This window comes from Chinchilla lanigera, unplaced genomic scaffold (genome assembly GCF_000276665.1).
Source record: "Chinchilla lanigera isolate Chin_1 unplaced genomic scaffold, ChiLan1.0 scaffold00016, whole genome shotgun sequence".
Classification (NCBI taxonomy): domain Eukaryota; kingdom Metazoa; phylum Chordata; class Mammalia; order Rodentia; family Chinchillidae; genus Chinchilla; species Chinchilla lanigera.
Genome location: NW_004955417.1, coordinates 5296523 through 5318400, shown reverse-complemented (window position 1 = coordinate 5318400; position 21878 = coordinate 5296523). Strand labels below are relative to the sequence as shown.

Genomic DNA, 21878 nt, shown 5'->3' with positions numbered 1-21878 from the left:
TGGGGATTTAGCTCAGCGGCAAAAGCGCCTGCCTGGCAAGCGCAAGGTCGTGAGTTCAGTTCCCGGTACTGGAGAAAAACCAAAAAAAAAAAAAGAAGTGCCACTTAACCCAGCTATTCCCCTTCGGGTTATATTTCCAGAAGAATTAAAAGCGTCATACCACAGCGATATATGTGCACCCATATTTATAGCAACACAATTTGTCATAGCTAAATCTTGGAAACAACCCAAATGACCATCAACTGAGGAATGGATAAAAAAGCTGTGGTATTTCAGATACCTTTTAATTGTGTGAGGCACAACTGAATCGGGAAATCTTGCTTGTGTGTAATACAAAGCAGCCTCCATCCTGTCTTTCCCTTATTAATACCTCTATATCCTTTTCAACTTTCATAGTATTTTGCTCTCTGAAGTTTTCTCCCCTCACTGGTTTGTTGAAATTGGTTATTCCCATATCCACTCACTAGAGTGTAAGCTTTATGAGATAGAGATGTTGCCTTTCTTGGTTGCTCCTGTGTGTCTGACACCTGTAGCAGTGCCTGGTATATGTACTAAGTTAATTTGTAGAATTAATGAGTCAGTAATTTAATTCTCATGAAAGACCCTCAAAATCTCCTTTCCTTTCTCTTCTCCCATACATAATCAATTTTTCCCAAAAGACCAAATATCATCCTCTGAAAATATAAAACTAACCACATCCCTTCACCGATGTAATCTCTGTGTGCTTTGTAGTTTCACCCAAGATCATTTCCACTTTGGTTGGTTCTCAGGGCCATGTTCCTTAGTTATAACACACCACTGATGTTTCAATTCATTGATACCAAATTCTTCTCTCGTTGAGTCCCTCTTCCTGACATGCCTTGCACAGGTATTTTCTTTCTTTAGAATTTGTTGTGTTATTTCTTCAGAGAGATTTTCCATAACATTAAAGTAAGTTCTTCTTAAATTTTAATCTTAGTCTCAGATATTTTTCTTCTTAACAAGCATTAACTTTTCAAGTACTATAATTTTATATGTGTACATTGGATTTTCATCTGTAACTTCTCCAAGCGCATATGATTATCATGGTAGTGATGATTTCTTTCTTGTTTTCTTTACTCTGCTTATTATTTAACATGATACTTGGCATACTGAGAAACTCAATGTTTCAGTTTAAATTACATCACATAATGGTAGAAAATTTTACAATTGTTGGGATTACACATTGTTATAAACTAAAGATTTCTAATTAAATCAGCTTAAGAATATGGAGTTTGATTTTTTGTCTATTTGTTTATTTTATATTGTTTTAGGGCATTACAGTATTTTAATTTCTAAAATCTCTTTAGATGTGTCATGAATGCTCCAGTTTATCATAATCCTCATCAAAGTGTGCTATTGAAATATTGAAAAACAAGCCTGGCTTAATGTCGGTGAATAGACTCAGGAGCTCTCACTTTGTCAGATATTAACCCAGGGGATTGATTGCCCAAGAAGTTGTTGCATCATAAAAAGATCCAAGAGGACATACTTAAGTAAACTATGCCAAACTGCATCTGGCATAAGTGAGGAGAAAGGAGATAGACCTCTGGGTCATGGGAATCTACTGGCTTCATAGAGGGTCTAGAAGGAGTGAAGGTTCTACCCTTATCATCTCTAATGTGGCTCTTTTAGTATTCGAGTTTGTGATCCTTCTTGTTTTAATAAGAACAGAAAAGAACAGGGACCTGAGCCCTAGAAAATATTAACATTCAAGGCTAAGTAAAATAAAAGATCTCAGAAAGGAGCAGCTAAAGAAGAAAGAGGGGAACTAAAAGAGAATGGCTTCCTAATTGCTTAGGAAGAAAAGTACTTTAAGCAATTAGATGTATCAAGAGATGAGTATGGAAAATTTAGTTATCTAGATGGAGGACTTTGATGACTCCAAGCCACTGTTCCAGTGGATTGTAAAGTATGAAATCAACTTTCAGTGGGGTGAGAAATGGGTATAGTATGAGCAAAATATCAGGCACAGTGTACAAGGGGAAGAGAGTGAAGGTGTGTGGCTTGTAGAGAATTTCCAAACAGCAATAACATGACTGAGGTCTGTGTGCTTCTGAGTATTATCATACTCTGACAATTCTGAACAAGTGTAGGATTAAAATTTTCCTCCTTTCAGTTACTACTCTTAAAGAGAGGGCTAGTTTTACAGCCAAAGAGGACATGGGTCAAAGGAGGATGACTGACTTCATACAACGAGAGATTAGATATAGATATAGATGATATAGATATAGATATATAGATATATATAGATATATAGATTTATCAGAGGAAGCATTTTGAGGGCATACAGAATTTGCAAAACATAGAAATGATTTCTGCTTGAAGAAAAATAAGGCCAATGATTCCTGGGAGAGGAATCTATGATCCTTGATTTAGGGTTGCTTCTTTATGGTTAAGTTGTAGATCTATTTTATTTTTTCAATTAACTCATAAATTTCAACTATATTTTAAGTATTCATTATCCTACTTTTGAAAATAATACTAATATTTCACTACTTCTAACTTATCTCAAGGATTTTACCGTGGAATAATTTACATGCATTGTAAATGGATGTATTGTAATCTTGCACTAAATTAGCGTCTCCTTTATTTGCATTTATTTTATACAGGCAACAAATATTGGGTGTTCAAGGACACAACTCTGCAACCTGGTTACCCTCATGACTTGATTACTCTTGGAAGTGGAATCCCCCCTCATGGAATTGATTCAGCCATTTGGTGGGAAGACGTTGGGAAAACCTATTTCTTCAAAGGGGACAGGTGAGTATTCGCGTCACATGAGGACAGCAGTTAACTGATGCTTGAAGTTGTTCATGTTTCTCATCTATCATGGGCATATACTATTGATGAACCATGTGTGTGGATATAAACACAAGTAAATGCAACAGAAAATATTTTTAAATGTACTCTAAATAATATTTAAAATAAATTCTCAGGGGCTGGGGATTTAGCTCGGCGGCAAAGTGCCTGCCTGGCAAGCGCAAGGTTGTGAGTTCAGTTCCCGGTACCGGAGAAAAACCAAAAAAAAAATAAATAAATAAAATAAAATAAAATAAATTCCCACCTAATTATTCAACTAACGTGACATTCTTATGAACATATATATGCACAATAGCATATATTATTTCCCCATGTTCTTAGCATGCCTGTCAAGCTATGTATGCACTGCAAATATGCACCCTTACAATATATTTTCTTGTTATTGCATTTATTTGGAGAAAATACATGTTAGCACAGGCTGTATGTCTTTGGAAACTCAAAGTTAACATTTTACACTTTACACACAGTTATTTATGACTACTTTCAAATAATTTCTATTCATTCATGTTTTCTATTTCCTAAAGAACCTATTTATTTAAGTACCAGCAAGCAGGTGTTGTGAACTATTGACAAATTACCACAGGGATAAAAGTTTAACATACAGTGTAATATTCTTTTCCTGCTGTTTTATTTTGATTTCTTTTTGTGAAATTGTTCAAAGGATCCATAAAATGTACATAACTTGCTAGTCTTATAATTCACAGGAGCTACTGGCTCTATGTAGATACACCCCTGCACACTTTTGGCAGATATTACCTATTTCTAGCTGGGTCAGTTATTGAAGCTTATAATTTTCCTTACTGGCTTATAGAAGGGCTTATGTATGCCATTGTATTGCCTGTCACGCACTCACACACAACAGACTTTCACGCCAGTTAGACTTTGTCATTGTCTTAATATAAATTAACCCCATAAAATGCCTCCAATTTTAGAAGAATATTAAGTAAAGGTATAAACTTTATTTTTACTTTTACAATTTTAATGGCAAACTATTTCAGAAATTGAGTGTTACTGTGAATAAACTTCCTATAATTGGCCTCCATGAAAAGAAGATATAATTTTATTCTGTTACAAATTCCCTGTGCATTCTATTTGTATAGCAAAATGTTCATAGATTTTTATTCATTTTAATGAAGCCAAAACTTTGCTAAATTTTTTCTTATTAAATTACAAACAAAATGATCCACCAAAGAGATGCTGTTTTATACCCACAAAAAATATAATGACTTTCAACAGGATGTAAGTGCAGTAAAATATGAAGGAAGAAGAATGGAGAATTTTATTATTAAAGCATAGTGACCGCTCATGCCATTCTTCAGCTAATTGTAATTGCATGCATATACTCCTTTAGGACTGGCTGTAAAAAACAAAGGGGTAGAAACCAAAATCGAAGGTGTGACTTTGGAGAAATCAGCTTTCAGAGAAGAGAAAATGTCTAGTTTTTGTACAGCAGTTCAGAAAAGAGTTTCATAGATGATCTTGAAAACGGTCATTTCATGATCACACAGCCCTCTTTTCCTACATATGCACATATTGTTTTGTTAAAATTTTTCCATTCTGAACATTTAGAACTTATTAGAAAATTTAAGCTTGCAGATTAAATATCGGGCACTTCAAATTAGTTAAATCCATGAAGGTTAGATGCCAAATTTATAATAAGACTGTAGATGAATGGGAAAAATATTTTTCCTTCCTACTTTAAAAGCTGTATGCAAAATAGAGCACAATGTATATAAATACTTTTATTATTTTTATTTATTTGAATTAATGTGCTTATATAGGCTTTTAAAAGTATTCCAGCAGGATCCCAAATAATTTCTTTGTTTGAGTTTGTGTGAGCTATCACAAGCTATAAATGTTTTGTAATTGTATCTCGGCCTGTTGGTTAAGATCAAGTGTTGACAAACAGATTACATTAAATGTATGTAATTTTATAATTCCAGAGTGACATTTATGAGTACTGTGCATTCATTCTATTTAATGAAACAGCCAGGTCTTCCTAAATGCCTGCAGTGACAGTGCAAATCTGAGGCAGCTATTCCATTTTCAACAACTTTAATGTCTGCTTTAAGATTTCTGTACCGATTCTGGCCTAACCTTCATTAACACATTCAAAAAGTATTCTGAAATATACACCGTGTGACATAGGCTTGGTTACAAAGGCATGGAAATGACCACTGAGTCTTGTTCCCATGGCATTTACAATATGTTGGAAGAGACAGGTGCTAAACCAAGAGCAAATCAATAACCTTGGTAATTTTCACATTTAGAAATGCTACAAAGAAATGCAACAAGGTTATGATGTGATAGATTCCGGAGCAGTAAAGGGTGCTTGGGGAGTTTGTGTGTGTGTCAGGAAAGGGCTCGGTTCTGACTGATACTTGAACTTAGGCTTGAGCAGGGGGAAGTTTCAGCTATATGAAGGTACTCAGAACAATGTTTTGTAGATAGATGGGATAGTTGTGGAAGAGCAGTAATTTAGGAATTGTTCAAAAGCAGGAAAAAGCATTGTAGCCAGAGCAGAGCGATTAAGTGGTACAAGAGGTCAAGCAAGTAGGCAGAGACCAGATTCCACAGGGTCCCCTGGGCCACAGAGCAGAGTTCAGTCTGTTCTGAGTACAATGGAAAGGCCTTGGTGGGTTTTCACCAGGAAAGTGTTGGATTTGATGTGAATTCACGGGTCATTCTGTCTTCTCTGTGAAAAACTGACTTCAGGATGGAAGCAAGTGAGATATTTAGAAGGCTGTTAAAGGACTATAGTGAGACAGGGCGGAGGCAGTGGGGATGAAGCAAAGTGAAGGCGACAGCACACACTCCGAATGTAATCATACCAAGTTCTCATGGCTTTGCTTTTACAGGGCGAAAAAAAAACCAAAGGTGATTTCTAGATTCTTCACATAAACAATTGAACAAATAGTGTCATTTCTGGAGGTAAAGGAGTTAGGAGAAAAATATTGGGGAAAAGGGATTATAGGACCATCTCTACTTGGTCTGAGGTACCTGTGTACACACCAAGGGAGAGAAGTCAAGAATGTACCTGGATAATCGAGTTTGTGACTTAGTGCAAAAGCCAGGTAAGAGCACACAGCTGAGAGGAATTGTCAGTAATGGTACTGAAAGCAGAAGCCCTTATGAACGCTAGTACAGAGAAAACCGAAGAGTTGAAGAAATGGTGCTTCTTTAGATAGAACTGTAAATTCAGATTAAAATATCTACTGTCTCACTGTTGCATACACTTCTCGGGATTCAGTCCCTTGGGTTTCTACTTGCCCTTTCATAGTACACTATAATTTGGTACTTGGATACATTTTCATCCTCATAGCATTTAGCTCTAAAATGCTATGTTTCTAAAGCATTCTCAGCATCTCTTCACACGTATATCCAAAATTCTAGAGCCATATTTCATTCTAAGCTTAATTGTTGAGACTTTTAAGCTATTTTCAAATAAAATGGACAAAATATTGGCCCACTTTGGAATTATTATAAATTATCATTAATGGTCAAATGGAAAAATAATTTTATTTCTTCTACCCTAGTTGCGAGTTTACAATTACATAGTGTATGCAGTTTTAGTTATTCAATAACATGGTAAAAGTTGATATTTTTTATTCTATTGCATTCTTAAGACTGTCTGAAGAGTGATTATATGAGTAGGAAAAAATTAAATGTTCTTTTATTTTGGGTAATGTAGCAGAATCAAGAAATCTTAACTCTGGAATTGACAACTTACACTAAGTTAGTTTTTAAAAACAAATGAGTCATAGGAAATAACCATTGGATCCACTTGGTGCTCAGTTTGAAATTCAGTATGCAGCAACATCCCATTGAAAAATTTTATTCCAGGGGCTGGGGATTTAGCTCAGCAGCAAAGCGCCTGCCTGGCAAGTGCAAGGTCATGAGTTCGGTTCCTGGTACCGGACGGAAAAAAAAAAAAAAATTTATTCCAGAATTTTCTGTACAATTCTTATTAGCACAGAAGGAATTGAAAAATATTTGTATGCAATTATATAACTTGTCTTTATGTTGAAGCTTAAAAACTGATTAATAAATGTTATTTCTGATCATGTTATTTTGAAACATTGACTAAGAATGCTTCTCTCAAAGAATTATCTAATTAAAGATAAAATTCCATAGTAGAGATAATTAATGAATCAGAAGAAAAAGCTATGTTAATTTTAAAAAGCTATATTCATTTATCATAGCTTTATTATTAGCCAACTCTTCCTACATAAACTTGAAAATTTTCTCCATTATAAAATCTGAATTTTAAATGCCTCAAGTGGTTTCTGAAGAGTGTTAAAATTTGAATATGCTAATTTAATTAATGAATGAGTTTATTTTTCTCGCTAAAAAAAATCAATGAAATGAGTTTTTTGGTTTACATTGAAATATGTTCAAATGTGTTAGAAATTAAAATATGAGCCTACCTTTATGGATAAGCCCTACATCTTTTACAAGACAACCATGAATGTTCTAATAATACTACATAATTCTAACTATGTTTATATTTACTTGATAAACATCAGTGTGATACAGAGCAGAGAGCTTGAGTATTCAAGCCTATGTTGAATTTTTCAAATTAGGACATGATCCCAAATTCCAATTTCATACTATTTGCTATGAGAGGAAAATATTATATTATTATATTATTATTACATTATTATGTTCTTGTAAAGGAATCTAATAAAATTCACATTCCACAAATGTATTTTTAAAATATGATCTCTTTAATCTTTATTTTTCTTTTGGTACTGGGAATTGAACTCAGGTCCTTGCACTTGCCAGTCAAGTGCTTGTGCCTCTGAGCTAAATCCCCAGCCCCAATCTCTACGAATCTTAAGGGTTCAGCATGTAGTATAGGTCCTCATAAAACTTTGCTGAGTCAATGGATCTGAATAAATATTAAAATAGGTAAATGTAATTAAATTTAAACCAATGAGCACTAATTGTTTAAATGAAAACATCTACAGAGTAAGAATGACAGATACATTTATTGTAAGAATGTTATTTTGAGGAAATTACTAGCAGCAGGAGCATAGGTTCCAACACCGACCATTGTTTCTGCTCAGTACTTTTCCATGAAGCTTTTTCTGGGCTGCTCCTCTGATGGGTTCCCATCTTCCACCTGATGAGCACCTGTGAGAGTCCCCCCACCCCCTTTTTGAATTACCTCTCCCTGGAACACTTTTTGAAGCAATCTTTTTCTCCTTTCCATGTGAAAATTAAAGGTAGAGGAAGTGCTGATATTCCAGATGTTACTTGAGCAAGGTGTCTAAGAATTTAAAGCAAAACCTTCTAGATAAAATCCCACAACTCTGTAGACAAAAGATGCTCCATAACCCAGCACAAAAAAATTCCTCATTGGAAAATTCTTACATTTTTCCAATTTCAGGTAGCATAGAAAATCCAAGCATATTAAATAATTGTGTCATTTCCCAAACCTGTATTTGTAAAACACTAGTTTCTCTAGAGATAGTAGATATTTAGTTGAGGAGGGAGGATAGCTGCCAGATAAATGTGGAAACATATTTTGTGGTGTGAAATGTTTGAAACTCTACTCACACAGAAAAGAATGAATACTTTTGAAATTATGCAAACCCTCTTATACATGTCGGTGTCGTTGTTTCCCCTCAAGAATTCGCTGTTCTAGGGGCTGGGGATTCAGTTCTGCAGCACAGCGCCTCCTTGGCAAGTGCAGGGTCGTGAGTTTGATTCCCGGTGCTGGAAAACAAAAACAAAAACAAAAACAAAAGTTACAAGAATTCGCCTTTCTAAAATGAGGACACTGGTGACTATCTCGTGGTTTGTTTTTATGACCTATGGATTTAGCATTGTGCTTAAAATAGGCACTATTCCCTATTCCTGTCAATTCTCAGTGGTTTTGCCTTAATTGTGTCAGCGTCCAGAACACTCAAGATATAAACTTGTTTTACTCTTAGAATAAATGGATAATAGAAATAGCAATAGTTATAACGGTGATAATAGATTCCATGGAAGTCTCGAGGTTGTGGAAATGTGGCCCACGTCTTTCCTGTGAGGACAGGAGCTGATTATTCTGATTCTCTTTCGGCTTCACTTGTCTTTTAATGTCTGTGCACTGGGGACTGCAGTCAATACCAGTCCGAAGGTCTGTGCACACTCAGTTTCTTCGTCTACAGTTCCACTTTGATGTCTGAATTTAACACAAACCCATGAGTCCTCTCATGATCCCAGTGTACCTTCCCCTGCTTCCTTATGGCAACAGAATTCTTCCAGAGAAGTGGACTCAAAATGCTTAAGTCATATTTACCTTCCTTCTCTCTCGTTCCCAGAATCCAGTGCATTAGTAAAACCTTTGAAATCTTTCCTCAAAATGTACCCCTTGAATGATTATCAACTGTATTGCTCACTGCCTGATTCAAGCTTATTGCAGTGGCATCTGAACCAATGTGCCTGTTTCTATTTTATCTCGTTAGAGTACTTGAAAGCAACCAGTGTATTCTTTTAAACAGTAAGCTGTGTGTTGATGGATCTCTGCTCAAAATGTGCACTGGCTTCTTAGAAAACAAAACAAAGACTTTGCAGTAGTGTGAAGGCCTATCTAATCTTAGGTTCTGGCTCCTACTCTGACCTTGACTCCCCGTTACTAACTCAGTTCTAAGCACCCTAGCCTCTGGTAGATGGGAACTTCGAGTCCTTAGGTCCATTTCCTAAAATGTTCCTCTCCCAAAGCCTAAATATGTGGTTTGTCTCTCTTACTCAGATGTCAGTTTATCAAAGACGCCTCTGTCTACTAATATAAAGTGCTTTCAGCCTTTGCGCAGACAAGCTTATCTGCCTTGCTTCCTTCATAGTTCTTATCGTCTCCTATCATAGTATTATTTATCAATAAATTGACTAAGTATGTGTGCCATGTCTTAAAATCAATGACAGATGGGCATGTCTCTTTTGTTCAGAGTTGTGTATCTTGCACAATCAAGATGCAGTGTTCAAGAATATGTGTTGATGATACTCTTAGAAATTATTAATATACCTAGTATACTGTATTTAGCACCTTTCAATTTTAGCAGACTGAAAGAAATATTCATTTTGAACATATACAAGATACGTACAAATAACATATACACTGTTAACATTTTCAGGAGGAAAAAATAAGTGCTTTCAGTCCACTCTTAGTCCAGTGATTTAAATCAGGAGTTCTGTAAACTAGCAGCAGGGGTACAAATAACAGCAGCAAGCACAAAGCAAGGACTTAGTGACTGGCAATTATAACTTTATATACATAATTTTTCTATGCATCTATTGTTGTTGTTGTTGTTTTGTCCTTTTTAGGTATTGGAGATATAGTGAAGAAATGAAGACCATGGACCCTGGCTATCCTAAGCCAATCACAGTCTGGAAGGGGATCCCTGAATCTCCTCAGGGAGCTTTTGTCCACAAAGAAAATGGTATGCATTGTGTGCATTATACATTTTATAATTTTTCTACTTTAATAAAGCAGTTTTCTTTTTTGCTCTGTTAAATGAAACCATTAGCAAGAACCATTTGAGCTATATAATACTTATATAACTATATAAATATTTATAAATACATAAATTCATAAGTTCATAGATTCACATTTACCATTATGCTTTAGATGTTCCTTGAGTTGAACTTGTTTACTTTGAAAAAAAAAATCACTAAAAACTATAGGTAATATTTTAATATGGAGGGTGTGGATACTTTTGAAATAACCTCACCTATATTTCTTTTAAAACTCTTGTAAAAAGGCTGGGCATGCTCTAATCCCAGCACTCGGGAAGCTGAGACAGGAGGACTGCTGTGAGTTCAAGGCCAGCCTGAACTGCATAATGAAACCCTGCCTTAAAAAGAAAAAAAGAAAAAAAAAAAAAAAACACCTGTAAAGACAATCATAACAGACACGTGTAGAGCAGGAACTAGCTTTAAGTGGAAAATATCAGTGTAGGCTGAGGCACAAAGACACTTGGTGATAATACATGTTTAGGGTTATAATTTTTTCATGTATTCTTTGGCATACAGTTTTGGCAGACAAGAAAGTCCATATAGTCAGACTCAAGTGGATGTAAAATAACTTAACAGTAAGGAACAAGATCCCTGGTATATGATATTTGTCAATCATAGAATCAAATAGGATGGAGTACTGAAACATTTTCACTCATCCAGCATTGCAGGAATTGTTATAGGAAGTCTTTCCCAATGGGAATTTTTTAAAAATCTAGAAGCTTAAAATTAAGCTATAGATTTGTATGTTTTCATGTCAAGGCGAAATATGCTTCCCTATACTGTCTACTCTATAATATTATTTCTACCATTTTGGTCAGTGAAATAACCTGACCATCTGGTGTTACTGAATGTCTCCTTTGTGTCAGCTATGTTATACAAATTCTTAATTTTCCTTAATAAATACCTCTTTAACCAACACTTTATTTTTTAACCAATACTCAATTTAAAGAACTCACTTCTATCATAAAATTAGTAACATCTATACCTAATTCCTGTAACTAGAATTTTTAACCCCTAATGAATGTGTTCTAGTACACTGTCTCCAAAGAGAAGCATATATTTTTCTATGTTGTATTGTTAATAACAACTGACAGTCTAGTATATCTGGTTAAAGTGTTTATTTGGTCACACTGCACTCACACAGGTTTCCTCAGAGTGCCACCTTATCAGCCATCCTCCTCACTTTATTCACAGAAACTATCTTAATTTAACAATTTTCTTGATTCCCTTGTTAAATTTTGCCTTGCATTTTTCTGCTTCACTTTTAATTTTCCCCAAATAACTACAATGATCCATATCAGTTGGGGGGAAGGGGAAAGGAAAGAAGGGAAAAGAGAGAAAAAATGCAAGCTAGTTATACTATTAGTGCCTCTTAGTTCATAGAAAAGGAAGGTTTGCGCTAATATCGATTTGAGAATTTTTTATGCCCATATCTTGTACTCTGAGTAACTACTTTAAAGACAATAATATGCAATGTATTAACTGTTATTATCCTTCTATCACCTTGTTATGAAATTTTGTTTTACATTTTTTCCATAAAATAAAAAATCATTCGTATGAGACTCGATAGATGCAGAATATAGTAGAATAATTGTGTTTTTTAAACAAATGCATGGGCTTTAACTGTACTAAAATTGTGATGAAGAACAATACCCTCCTTCCATTGGTTTTTATATGGTTATAAGCCACATCTCTCAAATATTCTATATTTTCCCGTTCAAGTTTCAATTTTGAAAAAAATAGAAGATTCTAGTGTTAATATGGTTTTGTCCTGGATATTTACCCTCTGAAAATAGTTTTAATTCTTGGTTGTTTATTCAATGTGTTAATTCTTCATGTGAATGCTTATACTCTGTTATAATCTAGAATTTTATGCACAGAGATAGTTCCATAAGATTCTATTTGTCCATTAGCCTTTATTAAGCACTATTAATTTAACTAATACATATATAAGAGCAGAAAAGAGAACAAAAGTCGCTGTCCTTAGAAAATATCCAGTAAATTATAATAAGACAACTCTGGTGGCCTGTCTCATTGCATTTTTAGGATGAAACAAAAGAGAAAGTATCCAGTAAGGTCCAGTCAAATGCATGAGAAAAATACCATCAAGTTATACATTATAGCCTCATTATTATTATTATTATTATTATTTTTTTGCAAATTTTATCTTCCTTTTGTGGGAGGAAGAGGCGGGTACTGGGTATGAAACTCACCCTTCTATTTCTTATTTTGAGACAAAATCTCACTGAGTTGCCCCAGCTAGACTTGAACCTTCACTCTTATTGGATCAGCCTCCTGAGTACTGTAGGGATTATAGAAATGTCTCATAACACTCTGCTCAAAATTTCTCTTCTCAGGAAGCGTAATATAGATAGGAGTATAGCATTAAACCTGTTCTTTTAATGCATTTAACTAAGCAATTCTTCAACTAAATATTTCATTAATGAAAAAAGGCAAAATTATTGAAGAAAATGGATTTTGTAGGATCAATATTTGACATAATTATATTACCACAATTTCAGACTTTTCAAATATGTACATTATTTACCTCTATTGACTGGATTTTAGTTTCTAACAAGTGAATTCAATGACTGCAAATACTTCTCCAATATATGTAATAAGTCACTACAAAATTTGGCCTATAAGTATGAAAATGAGAGTTTCTTAACTTGTGTATCTTGCCCAGTAGCTTTGTAATAATTATCTTTGGCTTAAAATTGAAGATTAGTACACTTTAGTTTATAAACATAAAAAGTATGTTCACCTATTTTGAAGATCTGTTTAATTCTAAATCAATGCCTTCGCTCAACTATGATCGCCTAATGTGCTGTTATTTGGCAGGCCCTCAGCATGTCTTCATCCAAGCTTGTTGAGTAATTACATTGGATTTCATTAGAGTGATCAAATACCAGCTCCCTGCAGAAAAATTTGCATCTACATACACCTGTTTTCATTTGGCAAGTTGCTCCTATTACAAAACTATCCTTTGAAATTAAAAGCAACAGCAGATTTTTATGGCATTGGGCAGAATGATTTCCAAGATGAGGTAGCCTGAAGTGATGGTCTATTCTTCCTGGAATTTCATGTGAGATGTCACAATTCTTTATATCAAGAGTTATATTTATTACAAGCTTTGATGATTAACTGGCAAAATCATTCAGTGAGCAGGCACTAAATGTAGACCAAGATTTAAATCTTGCTTTCACCAGAATTTAGGAATTTTTTGTTTTGTTTCTGAGCCTCAATACATTTGCCTGAGAAGAATGAGTAATTAATTATAATAGACAGAATGGTCATGAGAGTTAAAAAAGATAATGTGCGATAATCTTACAATGCTCTGCCTCTCCCGTAAGTCCTCAATAAATAGGGAAAAAACCCGCATTAGTGATTATGAACTCTTAAGTATCCCTTGTATTAAAAATAGAGTACTGCAAAAGTACAGTTTTTAAGTAATTGAAAGAGCTATGTTTAGAAGGGTTGGGTTTGTGTCTAAAAAGGGGGAAAATCATCCTCATAAAATTGCACATATTTGTAGTTTATTTATTGGGAACTTAGAAGGGCTACTATTTGCAGCCATAATATAGTGGAACACGGGCTGAGTTATTTGAGTCTTGACCGTGTCATCCTCCATGAATTATAAGTTACTTGGAAATACTAACATTAATATTGTAGATTTGTCTAGACTCTGTTTCTACAAAGATGAATAATGGCTTTAAAAGTTCTCAAAAATAATGCTAGCGAACAAAAAGTTACCATAAACTAAGTAACAAAGTTACATAAAGGAAACCAAAGTAATCATGCCCTAGAACCAGAAATGAGGTTAGCGCAGAGAATACTGTAAATATCTATTTATTTGCTGAGATCCCCAGAAGAGCTAACACCTGCTGTCTGATGATTTATGGTGATTTTTTGTTCAAGTGACAAGAAGAAACCTGTTGTTTAGGAGGAGCACACGGGTGTCTGATACCACGATGATGAGAAATTTCCCTTGAGGTGTAAAGAAGCGAGAAGCTTTTGTAAAATGTATTGAACAATGTCCTCAGTGGCAGTCTGAGGGTAAACAGTGTTTCGGTTTATAAAGCTGTCTCAGCATCTTCCCGTGTAGGCTGATATTATCACACTAATGTGTAATTCCGTGACAGCACTCCCGCAAGCCAGAAAAAGGATAAAGTTCTCTTTCCAGTGCAGAGTAGGAGTAGCTGCATAGAGTTTGGTCTTGTGCCAGTCCTCTGTAGATAACATTTCCCTGCCCTCTTCTTGGCTGAGTTTTCCTTTGGTGTTAGAAGACATGGTTTTTGCAGCACAGCCGCCAGGCCCACTGCAAAACAACTGATAGTATTTTCTTCCTATGAAAACTGAAGCATCTTATTAACATTTCTAAACATGCGCACTTTCACAGCTAACTGCTATTCATGTGTGTGTTTTCCCCCAGGCTTTACATATTTCTACAAAGGAAAGGAATATTGGAAATTCAACAATCAGATACTCAAGGTAGAACCTGGATATCCACGATCCATCCTCAAGGATTTTATGGGCTGTGATGGACCAACAGACAGAGATAAAGAAGGACACAGCCCGCCAGATGATGTAGACATTGTCATTAAACTGGACAACACAGCCAGCACTGTGAAAGCCATAGCTATTGTCATTCCCTGCATCTTGGCCTTATGCCTCCTTGTATTGGTTTACACTGTGTTCCAGTTCAAGAGGAAAGGAACACCCCGCCACATACTGTACTGTAAACGCTCTATGCAAGAGTGGGTGTGATGTAGGGTTTTTTTCTTTCTTTCTTCTCCAGAAGTTTGTGGTAACTTGAGATTCAAGACAAGAGCTGTTATGCTGTTTCCTAGCTAGGAGCAGGCTTGTGGCAGCCTGATTCGGGACTGACCTTCCAAACCAGAAGGTTGCTGGTCCTGCACATGAGTGGAGATACACTCATGGGGAAGAGTCCATGATGCACAGTATCTGCCGTTCTTCAGTCCTTTGTCTTTCTTTGTCATGCAGTTCTAGGCCTTTCCTCTGCACGCTCAATGCCCAGTAAAATTTCAGGATTACCTAAAGAAGAGGAAAAACAAAAGAAGAAAAGGTTCTTCTTAAAGTTTTTAAATATGATTTTCCTTCTGAAGTCTGAGCCCATTTCTGGGGCAGAAAAAATAAAAAGAAGCAAAGCAGAAAACCCACTTTTTTTTTTTTTTTTTTTTTTTTTTTTTTTTTTGCTTTAAAGAGAAAGAAAAAAAAGTTTAAACAAAAAAATCCACAATTGAACTTTCAGGAAAGTGTGAAGACCCAAAACAGCTTTGTCTCCAAAGAAGATAGCTCTGTGACTGCTATGGATAGTCTCCTGCGCATCCTTGTGTCAGGTGGGAGATCTGGAATACACATGCAGGACTTCAGACTGTTGGGACAGCCATTTTCCAACAAACAAGGGGCCAAAATATCTGCAATATAGTAACAGCCTTAATAATACATCCATTTTTCATTTTCTACAGCTGTTCTCAGCTAAGTCCTCAATGTTTCATCATATTTATATTCATAGCTATATTCCAACTGGATCTTCTAATTGTTTTGAAGTATTTCTAAACCCTTTCTTGCCATTTGCACCCTACATCATTGTGATAATCTGCCCAGGTTGTATTAGGCCATTGCCCCAGGCCTTCCATGGGTCTGTCAGAAATATTCATTACAAAGCAGAGCAAAAAGCATTATGTCTCTGAAGTAGATTAAAGTGACAGTCATTTTACAAGGATTTATGACTCTCGTAATACATTGGTGTAACCCTTTGAGAACTATCAGACCTGCTTTAAGATTCTTACTATCCAATGAGAACTAGGAAATGGTAAAACAATCACCGGTTAAAGAAGTTCTGGTTTTTATAACATAGCCTCTAATCACTTGTAACTCTTGCGTGATTTACAGCACTACATAAATGCATTTATAACTAACCGAAATGATGTTACTTGCCAAACATTTTCTGGCAAATAAAAGTGATATTTTGTTAACAGTATCTCATAAGAGTGAAATTTTATTTCCCCCACTGGTTACAATAACCTAAGCCTTTTTTCCCTTCGACATATTGAATTTTTATTTTAAAATCCACTGCATGAAAATTCAGTTTGCCTTGGTACAATGCAGTTAACATTGTCACTTAAAAATGAACTAAAATGATGACTCTGAGATCGCATGAATGTCCTCCAGTGCATTATCTATTGCATGTCAACCATAGTTCTCAAAGGGTTAGTGTGGCTTCTGGCATTTAGCCATCCATTTGATTACTGACAGAGCCAAGAGACCACCAAAGCATTTCATTGTTGAGTGTAATTTGTCCTAACAGCAGTATTGTCATTTTTGTGTGACCTGCAGAGCAGGTTTGTATCAATATTTTTTTCCTAGAGAAAAGTCAGCAACTGACAGACCTCTTTATTGATTTTTAGGAGCTGCTTCTTGCAGTGAAAGGCTTTACAGCCACTGGGCTGTGAACTTATTAGAGATGGTCAGAAGGAGTGCACCCCATGAGTCAGACATTGGCTTTGTGTGAAAGCCAGCTTTTGAGGGGATTAGCTTTTGAAACAATGAACAGCTTGCCTTGAACTTGATTATCGATCTGTTGACTGTCATTAACAACAACTTAAACATTGTCTTCTGTGAAAATTTTCCTTGAAGAGTCCTGTCCTATGTCTTTGCCCTTTGACCTTTAACTTGCAAACTGGCACAAACTGAAGGAATTCTGTTGTGGCTTCTCTGTTGGATTGTGAACTGTTCTCTGAAACCTAGTAAGCACGAGCTGTTTCCCTAGAGCAGAGAGAGGAAGGGTGTTGGCAGTGCATCTGCGGGTGGACACTTTGCTCCTTACATGCACACTCTCAAAAATGCCCTATAGGTAGAAGTGACTCTTGTTTTCCTTTCATATAATTTCAAGCCTGAGTTCATCATTTTAGTACAAATTATAAAAAACTATAGGGGAAAAAACCTCAAATACTTGAATGGCCAGTGTGGCTTTTATATAAAGCAGGAATTTTATACTAGTGAAAATTTCTTACTCATTTGCTAATAATACACATTTCCAGATGATTTTTAACGAGTGTAGGTATACATTCTTATTTGGAAATGGATAGTTTGGCTGCCTTGAATTTATATTTATACTCAACATAGCATGAAAATTAGAATGCCTTTTGGTTAAACTACATGTTTATGACTTGGTTGGGGGAAATCTTTTCTAATCATGGGTGGCATGCTGGAAGGCCTTGCAGATTGATTATTTCTTACAATCTGAGCATACTGTAAGTCTAAGAAAAAAGAGCAGCTAGCAAAGAGGAGTGGCTTCATAGCAAAACGTTATGCAATGCAGACTGTATTTTAACAAGATATGAAGATCATGAATGCGAGGGCTGTGAAAGCAAGGAGAGGGAACTAGAATCAATCCCGTAGCTTTACTTCAGTGCTTCCATTCTAGATGATACTGGCATTATAGAGTTAGTCATTGCTGCTGAGCATAGAGGAGTTTATACAAAAGCTTGTTTATGTAGTGTTTCCTTGTGGGAGGGTTTAATCCTTTCAGGACCTTGATGTCTAAAAAAAAGACTGGAAACTATATTTTGCTAAAGATAGAAATGAGGAACTGTGTCATTTTGGGACATGTGCAAATCATTGAGGAACTCCATCAATCTGCATTGAAATTTTTTTTCTCTAAATTGAGAAACAGAATAAGCAATCTATTTCCTCTTTATTCATTCATCACAATATCATGATTCATCACAAGACTGTAAGTATATAAGGGCTAGAAAATAATCACAGCATTAAGAAGGAAGGTGTCTATCATTTTTCTTGAATTCTGGTAAAAGTCATGGATGAATTTTGGGTCATATTTACTTGAATATGAGAAGAGTTTCATGTGATAAGAAAAAAGAGAAGGTTGCTGTCTTGACTAGAATGTTTATCAGACTATAAAGATGCAAGAAATAAGAAAATAATGAGTACAATGCAATCACAAACACTGGATTTCCATTTGTTTATTGTATACCACGCACTTTGTGAGTAAGGTTGCTGCCTCCTTTTCCATTTGAGGTTTGGAAAGCAGTGTCAGTCCTTGGAGATTAGTGAAAGGGAGAGTAACTGATTGACCTAGCACATGAACATAGTAATTGAAAAGCAATGTAGACTAAATTTACGTGGGTCAACGATGTACTGTATCAGCTCAGCATCAGTAGAGACATGCACCTATCAAACTTTCCAGCATCTCATCACTACTAACGTAAAAGTTCAGACCTAGGGTTTCCAAAGAAAGTGGAAACACATTCATTCTCACACAAAATAATCTTTCTGTTTCATTATTTCTTGTTATCTAATATAAACACAAATTTAAACCAGACAGTTTTCTACATAAAATGATTAATTTATAATTTTCATGAAATATTATTGTTTGTATATTACGAACTGAACTGAATGGAGTATTAAAATAACTAATCAGCTTGAGATCTCTAGGAAGCAGTAATTGCACATCAGACTTTTTGAAAAGGTTGTAAATTTAACGATTGGCCCATTTCAGAACAAAATGTCTGTGGACAAGGCAGTCATTATAAGTAAATATAAACATCTTTTACAATAACAAAGGTTACATAGTGAAATTTAAAAAAAAAACATTTTGTGTTACTAGTAAAGACAACTTCTTCTATCAGAGAGCAAGATTTTTCTGAATCATATGTAATAAGTTGCTAAGTAATGATTACCAAAAATTATTACCAAGTAAGAAAGGATACAGAATGATTTACTGCAATAAGCAAATTTTACTGTATTAGTCAAATTGCCTATAATCTTTTCATTGATAAATAATTTGGCTTTTCATCTACTTTGTTCTTATTTCCTTTCTGTGTAATTTCAAAACACAATGTAATGGCTAAAACATTACCCAAATTTCACTGTTAGTTCCAATATATGAATGATGGTGTACATACTGAATCCTAGGGATAATCATGTAATATTTACAAGTGATACATATTGTGTTGATATCTCTAATATGGTACAAATACAGACCCGTACTTTGTGGCTCTTATAGTAGAATAACCAGTGTGTCCATATTGACTAAACAGTGTTCTGTTTGAAGAGGAATGGATATTATTTATGAATAGACTTGTTAAACAAGAGTCATAAAATGATCTTTTAAAGAAGTTTTTGGAATTATTTCCAAAAACTAATAAAGGTCGTGATTTATTGATAAGTTTTGAGTTTGTGAAATTATGGTATACACTGAAACAATCTTGTGGATGATAATTAGACCTTTCCAGCAAACACAGCAAAAAGTTTATTTTTGGCTGTTTTTAAAAGCATATTCCAAAGTGTCACAGATGTCAAACAGAACATGCCAACTAGCCCCAAAATGTAAAACTCAGATAACCTTTTACAAATAACTGTAAATGCAGTTCCAATCAAAACTTGAGATCACAAAAGGTATCAAGTCAAATCATACTAAAGAAAGAATCTAACCGTTCCATTGGATTTTGTGCACCTTGGTGATACTGACCTATTACGACCACAGGAAATGAATGCCAGAGTATAAGCATCTAGCTTACAGGTTTCATCTTGCCAAAGAAGCACACATTGCTACATCAGGAGACTTTAAATGGTTATACTTTAAAAATCAGAACTTTATGTAATAAAGAAAGCAACAAGGGGTAATAACACAATATAAATATGAAAGTTAAATATTTAATAAAAATAATTGAAATGGAAGAGGAGGAAATGAGTCTTTTGTAAAATAGAAAGACATGCTCCAGCACTCTTTAATACAAGTGGAAATTCTACCTTAGCAAGTATAAAAATAGTGAAAAATACACCTTCCAACTCTTCTCACTAGTGATATATCAGTGTATATATTTAGCCAGTGGTCGTTAGATATTATCTTCCTAAACACATCAGATATTCATGCATTGCCTTATAGGCCAAAAATGTCAGAAGTAGGTGTTCTGTAACCTCACTTGGAAAAGTATACAACGTTAGAAACCCCTGAGCAAAGCCATCCCCTAGGATAGAAGTTTACCTCAATAGTCATACAATACAAAACACTTGGCATAGTAGCAAAAAAGTTGCCTTAGTGTTCTAGTCTCATCTGATTGTAACCTTTGACTTTAACGTGCCACTGAAACCATTTCTCATGTTTTCCCGTTGATGTAATTTTGAAGTGATTCTGAAATAATTCACGTCAGATTAATAATTTCCAATTACCAATAGCTCTTTCAATACGTGTCTACTTTGAAATTTAAGTCAATAGTATAGAAAGCCTAAGAACGAATGCTGATTTCACATGTTACAGAAATTGAAGGAAAAACATGCGATACTGTGAAATTCTTGACAATTTTCTGGGTAGAAGACAAAGGTTATAACCTTCAATTTTGGAAGAGAACTATGAGCTTATAACTAACTGGACATGACATGCATCCTTTTTTCACACAATGCTAATTCTTTAGACCACAGAAGAATATAAGTCCACAGGACCCTTAGTGCTATAATAAAGACTTCACAGGCATTCATAACTAATATTTTGCAAGAAAATTGAGGGCATAACTAGTAATTCATGGTCCGTACATAATATGTACAAAAAGTTATATATGAAACACATTTATATGGAGATTTTTAAGGATTGTATGCCTTTTCAATTTAGAGAGCAGTATGTCTTCAAATTTTTCTTACACTAACGTAAGACTGGTGATAATATTCAAATTTGTACTGAGTGTGTGCTTACATTAAAGGTCATATTGGACAGTGTAAGAACACATCATAAACTAGAATGCTGTGCTGATTTACAAAACTTTACCATGTGCTCTGCTATAGAGCTAGATTTATATGCCCTTAAGAAGGGAAAATATCACTTAAATATAAATATGAAAAAATGATAGTTCTATCATGTTAGGTCACTAAGCTTCAGAACAAGAGATCATTAATCTTTAATCCACTTAGAAAAACAGGATGATGGTGAAGAAGAATGAAATGATAAATTTTTTGACTAATGAAAATATATATTGACTATTTTATTCACATCTTTTTACCTGTGAGAAGAAGCATTCGTTGCCATTGAGACATTTCTATAGCTCTTGGACTTTAGCTAGAGTGAATGCCAGGCATAATATTTTTTGACACAGGCATTTTTATACATGCCTTATACATGATGAAGTTTTGGTCAGATGTGACTGCATGGTAGACGGCTTCCTCCTAGTATTAGACATGGTGCTGCTTGTACTTGCTACCTTTTATAAGAATGATATTGCTACACTGGCCCATTTTGCCAACATTGGGATGAATAAAGCCTGGTGTGAGTTATCTGCTTGAGAAGTCAGTAGGATGCATGTCTTGTTTGCTGTCCTGTAATGCCAAGCTGAACTTGTTCCCTCTATATTTCAACAGCCTAGTTCTTAAGATGAAACATGCTCTGCTTGAATGAATGATTTTTGTATAATTCAAAAGTTATCTTCAAATCAATGTCATAATTTTTTTGCTATCACTGGAAGAATATCACAGAGGTCACATTTTTTACCGCCTTCTCACAG

The 21878-nt window shown here is 34.9% G+C and overlaps 1 protein-coding gene across 1 annotated transcript in view; it reads left to right on the top strand.

Annotated features, from left to right (window-relative positions):
- Mmp16 (matrix metallopeptidase 16 (membrane-inserted)) overlaps nt 1-20067 on the top strand; it is a 246788-nt gene extending 226721 nt beyond the window's left edge. The window contains exons 8-10 of the mRNA XM_005381755.2: nt 2631-2781; nt 10153-10268; nt 14777-20067. Of these exons, the coding sequence (XP_005381812.1) occupies nt 2631-2781; nt 10153-10268; nt 14777-15111 (602 nt within the window). The 3' untranslated portion in view covers nt 15112-20067. The remainder of the gene's footprint in view (nt 1-2630; nt 2782-10152; nt 10269-14776) is intronic.
- The last annotated feature ends 1811 nt before the right edge of the window (nt 20068-21878 follow it).